This window comes from Coloeus monedula, assembly GCF_965178545.1.
Source record: "Coloeus monedula genome assembly, chromosome: 6".
Lineage (NCBI taxonomy): Eukaryota > Metazoa > Chordata > Aves > Passeriformes > Corvidae > Coloeus > Coloeus monedula.
In genome coordinates, this window is record NC_138786.1 from 40311322 (window position 1) to 40323830 (window position 12509).

Genomic DNA, 12509 nt, shown 5'->3' on the forward strand with positions numbered 1-12509 from the left:
CCAGTCTGGGGGCCCCAGCACAAGAAAAGTGTGGGCCTGTTGCAGCAAATCCAGACTAGGCCAGGAAGATGATCAGAAGGCTGGTGGACCACTCCTGTGAGGACAGGCTGAGAGAGCTGGAGTTTTTCAGCCTTGAGAAGAGAGGGCTCTGGGAAGACCTCAATGCAACCTTCCTGTACTTGAAGGGGGCTTATAAAAAAAGAGGGAGAGCAACCTTTTGCACAGGCAGATAGTGATAGGACAAGGGGGAACAGTGTGAAGCTAAAAGAGGAGAGATTTAGGTTAGATATTAGGAAGAAATTCTTTACCCACAGAGTGGTGAGGCACTGAAACAGGTTGTGTAGAGAACTTAGGAATGGCCTGTCCTAGGAAGTATTCAAGGCCAGGCTGGATAGGGCCCTGGGCAATATGATATCACGGGTGGCCTCCCTGGCCATGGCAGGGAAGTTGTAACTAGGTGAGCTTTAGGGTCTCTTCCAACCCAAAACATTCTGTGATTCTATGATTAACAGGAGGAATTCTGGAGGCTTTTAGTGATTGATGTTGCACTTCCTCAAATACAGCACAATGTTTTGTTTTACATTTTTTCAAATGTTTTTAATCTGACAGTGTCACAGTGTCATAGCTACTGAATTTGCAGTCAGCTTTGCTCCTGCTCCTGGGGTGTATATTGCTCATTCTCTTCCTTTCTGCTTTTGCTCTTTTTCCTATTATGCCTCTTACTGCCATCCCTCTAGGGGTTCACTCATGCAGCTTTTGCAGACAGATGAGGACATACTGTATCTGTGCCACAGACCAGCTTAAAACAAATACTGGTAAGCTATAGGTAACAAGCTGTAAGTACTATTACACTTGAAGCTGATTTGGCACACTTGAGGTTTCTAGTGTCCCCATACTCATCTGCAACCAGATCTGTAGCCAGTCCTGTATTTTGAGGTGCTATGTGCATGTTCCATTGGGTTTTGTTTGTTTTGCCTTACTCTTATTCTGTGGAGATTGCCTGCAAACCTCTGAGCTGATCAGTGCATTTTAGTAGGGTGCTGAAAGACTACAGACAGGGGGAAGGGGGTGTCCACCCAACTTCTGCTGGATGATGGGACTGCTGAATATCTGAGTGGTATAATAAAGGAAGCTATTGCCTCTTTAGTCCTCTAGTTGAATCTGCACCTTCTGTGCATTTCTCACCATTGGTACAGGATTCTCTAATGCTGTGCTTTCCCTGATTCTTGCTATCTATCTCCCACTTCTAAGAAGAAGCTATGAGGAATAGTAGGTGCCTGCACAGTTTGATGTGTTCACTGTTTTTACTTGACTTTTTAACCACTCCCAGCTTAACAACATTGAATTCTGTTCTGCCTTTACTGTTTCAAGCCATGACAGCATTATCTTCCCTTTACGTCCCTCACAATCAATTCCCAGATTTAATTCTAGTGTCTTTATATTCCTTCTTCTTAACATTTGCTTTTCTTTCCCGCAATGTGAACAAGCTATTCATTCAAGATAAATACATACAGAAGATCAGCTGTTCAGCTTCTCCCTATAGTGAAATATTAATCTGGGCTACTGGACTTGTTCTATTTTATATGGAAAAAATGTTGTTTAGTATACTCAAGAACCAGAGTCTGAGGTGGTGATACTACTTAATGAAATCTACATAATTTTTTTCAAAGCCTGCAAGGCTGTTTTACCCTTTCTCTGATGTTCCCTGTGCAGCCTGATTATTGCAAATGCTACTTACTCCCCAGTGTGTGTCTGCAGCATTGGTAATTAGTGCACAATACGATTTGCAGGAGGCATGAGGAAAAGCACTGAAGTGCATTGATTAAAATTGCCACTTAGTTTAGCAACAAGACAAGCTACCATGTACCAAGGCCTAAATTATTTGAAGTGGGGGTAATGGGCTATATGAAGAATAAAGTGGTTTTAAAAATAAAATTAATCATATGTCCATTGATCTGGCAGTGTTCAAAATGTCTTCCCCAAAGCATTCTACTGACAAATTTCCCATGTTGGTCAAAAGAAACCATTACAGCTTTATTAAATGAGTAAAAATCTCTCACCTTAATGCACTTAGGGCATAGTGCTTTCAGTTTTGAGTGGAAGAGGCTGCCATCATCTTCTCTCTTACAAAGCCAGTAGAGAAAAAATAGATCCTCTGTGTTTCACCTAATGTTTCCAAGAACGCCACTTACAGCCTTCCTGTGGTGCTCCTTAGTCCTACCCATGTGCTTAAGGGAATTGAATCTGGATGAAAAGGTGTGCTGCAAATGTATGTTGTCTAAAGAAGCAGAATTAGCTTTAATAAATGCCAGCACAGTTCTAGTACTAGTCTAAATTCTCTTTTTTCTTTAGCTGCAGTAATTTACAGTTCAAAACACATATCCTGACATGGCCTCAGGATTTAGCAGAAGTGTAGCTGCTAATGCAGTTATTTACCTCATCATGCAGTCATGTTCACTTCTAGTTTTAAAAATAAACATCTGCCTGCTGAACTGACCTGTGATCTAGAGACCCTTGCTTCTTGTTGGCAGCTCATATTCAGAATGTTACAGAAAGCCTACCGATGTTCATCTGACCCTCTTACTCCCTGCTGCTCTTCTTAGGCATTGGTGATACTGTTGGGGTGACCTGGGAAGTCTTGCACGTGACTGTATGGCTCTGGGTGTGATGATCGAGGGCATGGGAACCCAAGGGGTGTTTGCCTTGATCCTTCTTCTAAGAGGGAGGGGCATGGAGGAGGATTGAGTGAAGTAGATGAGGCCTTCTTCAGAGAACAGGAAGAACTCTCATGTTCAAAGGTGCTGGTTCTCATGGGGGACTACAATGATGTTAACGATCTGCAGGAAGGACAGCAGCAGGGCACAAGGGATCTAGGAAGTTGCTGGAGTCTACTGATGACAACTTCATGGTACAAATGATTGAGGTGCCAGCAAGGTGATCTCCAGTGATCTCCAGTGGTCTCTGCCAACTGCAGTGACTTTTCTGTGGTCTCTTCTTAAAGCCCTGGAGTGAAAGCAGCAAATTAACAAAACAGGATCTGTGAAAAGAGGAAAAACATACTCTCATGCTAAGGGAATAGAAGCAGCCTAAAATGTCATCTAAAATTTTTAGCACTCTGGAGTGAGATTTTTCTTCTCCAACTTTGATAGGGCCAAGTAGAGTACTGTTGTGCTAAACAAGGAACAAAAGTTCCTGTCAATACCATCACTGGTTATTTCAACAAATATACATTGTGCTTGAATTCTTTCACAGAATGTGACACACTTTCGCTTGAGGCACTTCACATATATATGGCTTATAGATTAAGTGGATGCCCTAGGGAGGAAGAGGAGGAAAAGTTGTTATGGCAAGTGAAGCATTGCACTTCCCCTGCAGCGTGTGACAGCATAATTTGCAAGTACATTTATACAGACACTGCATCTGATATAGGAGAAGTGAACAGGACGCTTCATAGGAAGTTCTTTGTAATATAAATCAAATGGGAAACATAACTCACTATGAAATGCTTTTCAAGTATGGAAATTCAGACTAGGTTAGTTTTCAGATAGTACTAACTGGAGAGGATTCCAAATTTTGCCCTAATGTGTTGTTACTCCCAAACTGAGTCAGGTTCTTAGAGTATACTTGGTTATTTTTTTAAATATATGTTTCTTTAGAGATCCTTGCTCCTTACTGTAAGGAGGAGTAAGAGATCAAATCCAGTTTTTAGATGTAGCAGCACTTCAGAGGAAATCTCTGCTCAAAAATCTGCAGGATTTCAGGCCAGTGGAAACAGTGTGCATTTGTTCAAAGAATCCAGGTGGCTGTGGCCTTGTGTTCAATTTCTGCACTAGCTGTGAAATGATGTGAAGAACATATTTCAATCAAGTATTTGTCAATACTTATTGACAAATATTTTATGGTAATGGTCCCCACATGCTCAGAAACAATGATTCTGATACTCTGTTGACTGTTGTTTCTCTAGTACAAAGATCAGTGATTATAGTTTGCAGGAATAGTTAGAGTGGATTCAAATAAGTTTGTGCTGAAGTGGATGCAGAGAATACAGGCGAGCGCAGTGGGTACCAATAACTTTTTCCTGGAGGTGGTAGCACGTAGCTTCGTATCAGAAGTTGTTAAACTGACTTCAGCCAATTCCCACGTCATCTCTTGGGTCCCTTGGGCTGCTTCCTGTGGCATTGGCTGTGTCTTTCCTCATTTAAGGCAAGAGGAATCTGTTGCAACACACTTTAGAGACACTTTTCAGTATTTTTTGGGAAACTGTGCTTATATGTTTACATGAAGGATAACACCTAGATACTGATTTATTTGTATTTTTGGTCTATTTCTACTTGATTTCAACTATATAGACAGTTTCTTATTATTTTTGAGGATGTTGTAAGATGGATCAAAGAATATATGCCCTATATTTTATCCAAAATATTTGGAAATACTAACTTTATTAAATAAGCAAAGGCTCCAGTGTTTGTTCTCTACTAATCTAAATGAAAGAATGAAGAATATATGCACCTTTTTTCCATTTCCAGTGTTTTTAGGCTGCTTCCTTCTCATTTTTTAATATAATTCTATAATTAAAACTTACTTGTTCTTACTTTATGAAAGAGCATTTGTGGTATGTGGATCTTTCTTTCATTTAAATGCCTTGATATCAGAAATATGTCCTAAAAATATCTAGTAGCCAAGCTTAAGAGAACTATCTACCACACTCAACATTTTAATCAGATAATTTTTCCCTTTGGCACAATTTCTGCTTTCCATTCTTCAAGTTCTTTAGTTGTGTGAGCCTGTACCTCACACTCTCCAGGAATAAATAATGGTGCTTTAAATTTGTTGTTGCTAATTACAGCTTGATGATACTCCTTTTGTAGCCAAAATGGACTTGAAAGAGACCTCATTATAAGAGTCTAGTTATAACCTGAAAATTTCCCTCTGTAGAGCAGAAATTCATCCTACCTCACTATAGTACAGATGAATTTTGTAAGAAGTAAATAATTTTCTACAGTCAGCATTATTTTAATCAGTCATTTAAGGGGGAAGAGGAATTAGGAAATGATGATTAATTTTTCATGTTTCCCTGAGAAAAATCCAGTAAATGGTTTGTAATTCTTATATCCATGCTGTAGGTAACACAGGTCTCACTCCTTAGTGAAGGGATGAAGAAACTGTGAATCTGAAACTAAATTGCTTGTTCCTGTCTACTAAAATATTTAATGCTTATAACAAGCCATTTTCAAATGAGAAATCTCAAGTTTGTGCTTCATTTGCCAAATGAGAAAATGTGTTTGCTTCTCTTCCCGATTAGAAATACACATCTTGGATCACAAAAAAGAAGACTTTGGTGTTGAACTTCAGTTTTATAAGAATTCTCAAAAACCCACAGAAGTTTTTATCCAGGCAGAAACTGAAGCACTGAAACTTTCAGATTTGCAAGTAACCAGTCAAAGAGGAGCCCTAAGTGACTTTAATTCTGGTTCTGAAGAATCAAGGTAAATCCAAGAAATATCCCTATATATAGTTTTTCTAGATTCAAATTATTGACAGTATACATATGGATTTTTGAATAAATATAGGGAAGTTTGCTTCCCACATGAGAATTAGTAAGTCAGCTTTGTACTTAGACTCACCATATCTGCCGTTCTTCCCTTGTGGAATGCAGCATTTCACCTATGTATTCTCCAGCACTCATAGAAAATGTGATCATTGCAATGGTTTATATCACACCTTGTGAGTATTTCAATGATTGTGAACTCTACAGAGAATTTTGAAAGTGCATGCTGAACAGAGTTAAAAGGGATCTTGAAAGTCTAGTAGTATCTATGGCTTTGCACAACAAGCACCTGAAATGTGATGAGTGAGTAGGAAGCCGGAATAAAGCAGGGTGAAGTCCAGATGAAGTTGGAAGAGTGAAGATGAGGAACTGTAATACTTTGTAGCAGTCTGTGACAGGAATCTGAAGACAGGCTAATACGGTTGAAAAGTTTCATACATTTTTTTGTTTGATTTTATTGTGTCATTAATTTTGGTAATTTCTTGTCATTAATGTTTGTACTGTGCAATGGCCCTCTAGAGCAGTCTTAAGAAATACATGCTCTCATTCTATACATGACACAATGTACAAAGGTATAACTAGCTGACTAGTTATACCTTTGACTTGTCAAGTAGTTACGGAACATGCTACCAGTTTTGAGTGACTTAGGCATTCTGAAGATGAAGTTTTAACTGAGAGTGTCAGAGTTGTTTTTGAAAATGGGATCAAGGCTGCAAAGCCCTATTATATACTTTTGAAAAATACTGTAATTTCTCACCTGTCTCGCAGATTCTACACCTGGTTTTGTTATCTTTATTATGATCTAACAGTGACTTTTTGGGCCAAACCCAATCCTTAACACTTCATCATTTTCCTTGTTGCCTTTCTGCATTAGTGACTGAGATAATGCCATTAAGGGCAATGCATCCTGCCCTAAAAGCCAAGTATAATCCAGAGTGCATAGGTACAGCCCAGTACAGAGTCAGCCAAAAATTGTTCCTCTTACCTTTCACCAGTGCCACTCCCACTGACAATCAGATTGGTCTTGAACACTGAGATTAACCTCCCACAGCAGTCAGCATGTTGAACCATCTCATCTACAAGTATATTACCTGTAGGATCCTAAAGCTATATGCTGAAACCTGTCTTTGCCCAAGTAGATTGTAATTAGAACATATGATAAAATTTCTTGATGTAGAAAAACCCAGGAAATGTTGAGTAGGTGTTGATTTGCATTGTAGGTAATGGTCTTGCTGTACTGTCAATGTGATTTGTCATTTTTAATTTTAAGGAGAAAGGAAGAAAACATTTGAGGGGTTGAAAGATGATCATAGAGTGGCTTGGGTTGGAAGGGACCTTAAAAATCATCTAGTTCCAGCCCCTCTCCCAGGATCAGAGACACACCTGCTAGACCAGGCCCATCCAACACTTGAACACTTCCAGGAGTGGAGCATCCACAACTCTCAACAACTTGTTCCAGTGTCTGACTACTCTCTGAGTAAAGAATTTCTTCCTAATATCTAATCTAAACTTACCCTCTTTCAGTTTAAGATGATGATGAGTTATATTCAAACTTGTTAATGGGAGCATCTCTTGAAGATGGAAAACGCACAAGAAACGTTTGAGTTTTGTCGTATCTGGGCAAGAGTACCTAGATGCATCTATCACTTGCAGCCTGAAGCAATATTAAATGAAATGTGCTAGACACAGCAAAGCTTAAATAGGAATTGGAGGATCTTGGAAGGGAAGACAAGCAGTTTAAGCACTCTTTCTCCCATATGTAGTGTAATAACACTTAGTAGTGCTTTCTTGATTTTAATCTCCATGCTGTGTTTAATGGGCTTTAGGTTGCACAGTTTGGCTGCAGAATACAGATCTTAACTTCCTTCTTAAAGAAACACAGAGGAAATAAATCCAATGGAAACAGGTGAAAAAGAGGTGGCTGAGTACAGACAACTGTCTACCTAAGAGAATGACTCTTTGGAGCAATAGCTTTCTTTTTCTTTCTAGAATGTGAATTACACATAAAGTAATGTCTACAGTGAAAACAGGAGTTCAGAACATATAGCTTTTCTGTGGTTACTCCTTATGACATAATGGCTATGAAGCCTGTAACCAGAAAATGCTTAAGGAAAGCAAATGTTAAAAATATTTGCTAGTTCCCCTTCTAATCCATTGATTTACTGATTTTGCTGCCATGTTACAAGTGAGATCTGAGTGATCTGTGAGTATCAATGGATATCCAAGGAGTTTTATGAAAGTCTTACTTTGAGACAGAATTTTTCTGGCCATTGAATCTTGTCTTATTTTTCCTTGTCTGTGGCTCATAAGTTATTTTAAAACTCCAAGTGGGATACAGTATGGAATTCCTGTTGTCAGTTATAATATTTAGAATCATACCACCATTTTATAGATTTCTTCAAGATGAACTCCTAGCTTTTTTTATGGATATTCTTATATCACATCCTATGGAATCATCCTACAAAAAAATTTGGTTTGCTTTAACCTTAGCATCACTTTGATCGCCAAATGTTTTCTTACTTTGTTGCTCTGTGTTAAGCAATGGTTTTTAATATTTGCTTTCCTTAAGCATTTGCTGTTTATAGGCTTCATAGCCAGTTTATATTCATCTGGTTTTTGCCTTAGTAGTGTAGAATATTTATTTACTATTCCAGATTTACAGCTTCTTTTCAGAATTACAACTTTAAGAAGTGGTAGAAGGGCATCCATTTTGCTGGCTATTTAATACATTTGCAGTGGTTAACAAATTTGTTAGCAAGTTTTGATAATTTATTTCTGTGCATTTGTTTCAGAGGGGCGGAATAACAACTGGTTTTTTTTAATTATTTTTCTTTTTTTTTTCCCCCCCCTTCCTAAATACAGCACTGTAGAAGGAAAGGGTAACAGGACACTCCCTGAATTTATACCCTCATGGAATGGTGCTGAAGATTTAGGTGGGAAAACAGAAACTGCATTCCTTTTAAAAGAATTGGACACTCTGAGGGCCAAAAATAAAAAGGTAACAATTGAGATATTCAGATCACAGTATTTGCTTTTTTATAATTCCCTTGCAAAGCATTCATTTTAAACTGTGCCTGATTTAGTTTTGTTATTTATTTTAGTGCACCAATCACTAGCTTCCTGTCATTTTGGATTCTTAGTATCTGCTTAACAACCATTTCTCTGGAATTAAAATAAAACCCCTCCAAGCTACCCTCTGATTTTTTAAATCAATGACATAGATTCTTACACCCTGGATGAAAACCAGTGAAGACCAAAGACTAGACCAGGATTTCATGAACAGCATCTAGAGCTCATTGTTCTGATGCTTCTGTACACGTGGCCTAGATAATTAATGTGCCCTGATAGCTCTGCTTTATTGAAGGGGAGAAAATTCCATTCTCTTTGAACACTGCATTTCTTCTAGTGTTAGCTATGGTTGCATATGCCTAAACAACCTAACAGTCTCTAGTCATTCCATGAAGTGTCACTGAATATTCAAGCTCAGATATCTGTCCAAGAAAAGATTTAGTGAATACCCATTTAAAAGGAAGGCCTGAAGATGTGAAATATCAATCTATCTGTTGAAGAACATGAAAAATGCATTTACACCAGTCTTTTCCACCTGTGATGTCAGTATCTTGGTAGGAAACAGGCTATTCATGCAGATACCACCTGCATTATATTACATGCAATTCTGAACTTCCTTAGCAAGAAGGACTACAGCTGGTGATACCTGAGGAAGAGAATCCCAAATAAAAACAGTGGCATGCGCATTGCTACTTGTCTCACAGAGCAAGATAGGCCAGATGTTAAAAAATATATTAGTAACATTTGTTCTTTAAACAAATAAATACAATAATTTGAACTTCTGCTGTAATGCTTAGTGTTTGTATTTTGGGGGTAAGAAATTGTTATTTACAATTTTATTGTGGTTGAAATAACTGGTTGACAGTTTCAGCCAGATAAGAATCTTACTGTCCGTTTGTTCAATTCAGCTTCAAGATAAGCTGGCTGAAAAGGACAAGGAGCTGAAGACAATGAAACTGGACTTAGAATTGCAAGACAGAGCTACAGAAGCTAAGATTGCAGAAAAGATTGCAGGTACAGTAGGCAAGCATTTAACAGATGGCTCTATGGCTCATACAGTACCCGTGGTTGCTATATGACGTGGCCTAGTGAATGTTAGCTTTATTTGCTAAAGGAGGGAAGATTTGACTTTTTTTTTTTATGTGTGGTTGTTTAGAGTTGCTTAGAAAATAGATGGCTTTAACATCCTGGTACTGGTATTAGTAGGAGCTTTACCTGTATTCATACTGATTTGGGCATTAAATGCATTGTTAACACCATGTCAATCCAATCACAAAAAGGTTGTTTGTTTTGTTGGAAGGTCCTGAACAAACAAGGGGAAATAATGATTACCAGTGCCTCTACCTTTCAACCAGCAGTTCAAATAGCACTTATTGTTTTAGCTGGTTCAGAGCAATACTACCCCCTCCCCGTGTTTGGAGATAGTCTCACATTCACCTCGACTAGAGACCCGCACTGTTCTTGAAAAATCTGCTCTTTTGGTAGTTAAAATGAATTTTTGTCAGATGTTGGCATATATCCAGTGAATGAAGTGTGTATGAATTCTCAGAAGGAAAGGTTTTTAAGTTTATAGCTGAAAGTGAATGTGTGCTTATATTTGTTGTTAATTGTTCTTTGGATAGACATACAAGCATGGAGACAGTTTGTATGCTGTACTTGTGGAAACTGCTAATGTAATGAAGCTGAGCATTCTTATTTTTGAAAAGTGACTGTGTATACAGTGTAGCCACTAGATGAAAAATAAGGTTTTCGTGGAGATGTTTAAAAAATTTAATGGGAGTGCTTTTATAAATTCATTGTAGCATTTGTTCAGAAAGAGAGTGTAAGCTTGGTAAAATTGATCACACACACTTCATAGAGTATTAATAGTGCTAATAGCTGTCCCCAAAATACTTGTATTTTGTAAGGGAGGAATAATTGTCTTCAGGAAAATGGAGCAGATAATAAACTCTCTAGCTGAAAAACAGGTGGCTGACTTTCCACTTAATATCAAACTCCTGAGAATACAGTATACTGTGAATATTATAGATGGAAAAGAGAGTTCCTAGGTTTTCTGTAGTGGGGGAAGGGAAAGGCAAATCTAATCAACATATTAAGAAAAAAATTAAATACAGGCATATTTTTATTCTTATTTAAGTTCACATATCTGCTTGCTTTATTTTCAGAAGACAAAAAAAAAATCTGCACTATGTGTTGTTGTTATATCCACCAGCCAAAAGCTAATGCAACTTGTTTGGGTTGAATATGAAGTTTTGTGATTGTTCCTGGATATTTGCCCAGTGTTTTACCTCTGTACTTGGTTCTCTTTGATATAGGTGTTCATTGCCCATTAAAACCTGGAAAGAAAGGTGTGTCAGGGGTAGTTTCATTTTTATGCATACAGTTGAAATACTTGTTAGGAAATTGTTTTTCTACACTACTGCTTAAACTTTCTAATGATGTCCTCAGCATATTTTTCTCTTCGAAACAGAATGGCATGAATATGGATATATTAATTTAACATGCTTATTTTGTTTTAAAAGGAAGAACAAACCAAATTTTAAAGAGAGCTACAGAGTGTAATAACAATGACCTTTAAAAAATAACCTTTTTTTCTCCTTTTATGAGTACAGGAAGTATAAAATCCTTTAAATGCTGAAGAGAGAGGGCAAGAGGCTCCTTACTACTTAAAACTGTTTGCTAAAAGGAAGCATCGTTAATATTTCACAGTTTTTTTGTTTCCTGTCTTACAGTTCTAAGAATGTTACCAAGTTTGGATAAATGGTTTGAAATCTGGAATTATGTGAACCAAACTGAATTTGTGGAAGCCTATGTGTGCCTCTCTCATAAAAGCCTTGGGGAGAGTTCTAATGGACAAGCAGAACCTAATAAAGGGCAGACAGTGTGCTTAAGGAAAACCTTATCCCCCTGCGTTAAGTTCTTTGAGGAAGGGAGAACACATGCTGCTGTGATTTCATGTTACTAGTTAATGTTTAATTACTGCAGTGTATAACACATGGTAGAGTGAAGATTGTAAATATGGGTGTTTGCATTTTTATTATTACTTAGTACTGACTTTATGATAAGTAAGTGACTCCACAAAATTATATTGTAAAGAACATAAGAAAGGTACACCATAAAAGTGTTATCTACTTTGAGGAATATTAGAATTCTGTTTTAAAAGGTAACCCTCTAATTGATAGGCTTTACCTAAACAAGTCCCATGGAAAGAATGGGAAAGTGAAGACAAAGGGCGTTTTGAAATGGAGTTATAACCGTCTACAGAAACAAATAATCCAAAGATTGTCAGTTTATTATTTTTACATTGTTCAAAGGAAAAAGTGAGGAAGAAAAGTGTAAATTTGTGAAATCCTTCATGAGAAAAGAAGAAAAAGTAGAATTAAGGCAGAAGATGCACGTGATGGAAGAAAAATATAATACTGTGTGCAGTAAATAACTTCTTTTCAGAACATGTTTATTTTTGAATTTTGCTAGCCTTGAAAATGGATTTTAAAACTTCTTTGGGTCCCTATCTCTATGTCAGCTAGTTATGGCTAAAGAAAATTAGGGAATTTGAAGTTTTGGTTTCAGACTTTTAAGCATTAAAGACTATTGTTTCTGGTGGTCACAGTTGCTACAGATTCCTGCAGTTTATTCATTATTCTTCTGTTGGATTTTGTGTCATTCTAACCCAATGTCAAGAAAGTACTGTTAGTTTCACTCCCTGTCATGAAGAAGAACAGAGATGGAGGCAACATCAGGAAAACCAAGGGAAGAGCACACACATCATGAAAGAACAGACACCAGGATAGTGTAAGGAACAAAGGGAACACCACGTGTGAAGTGGGTATGAAGAACAGACAAATCTTGAAATTTGGGTGTGCAGAACTTTGATATGTTGAACAGAAAAGGG

The 12509-nt window shown here is 37.5% G+C and overlaps 1 protein-coding gene across 1 annotated transcript in view; it reads left to right on the forward strand.

Moving 5' to 3' along the window:
- Positions 1–12509, forward strand: part of MIPOL1 (mirror-image polydactyly 1) — a 153253-nt gene that overhangs the window by 14414 nt on the left and 126330 nt on the right. Inside the window, exons 3-5 of the mRNA XM_082283630.1 lie at positions 5303–5486; positions 8411–8546; positions 9526–9631. Coding sequence (XP_082139756.1) covers positions 5303–5486; positions 8411–8546; positions 9526–9631 — 426 coding nt within the window. The remainder of the gene's footprint in view (positions 1–5302; positions 5487–8410; positions 8547–9525; positions 9632–12509) is intronic.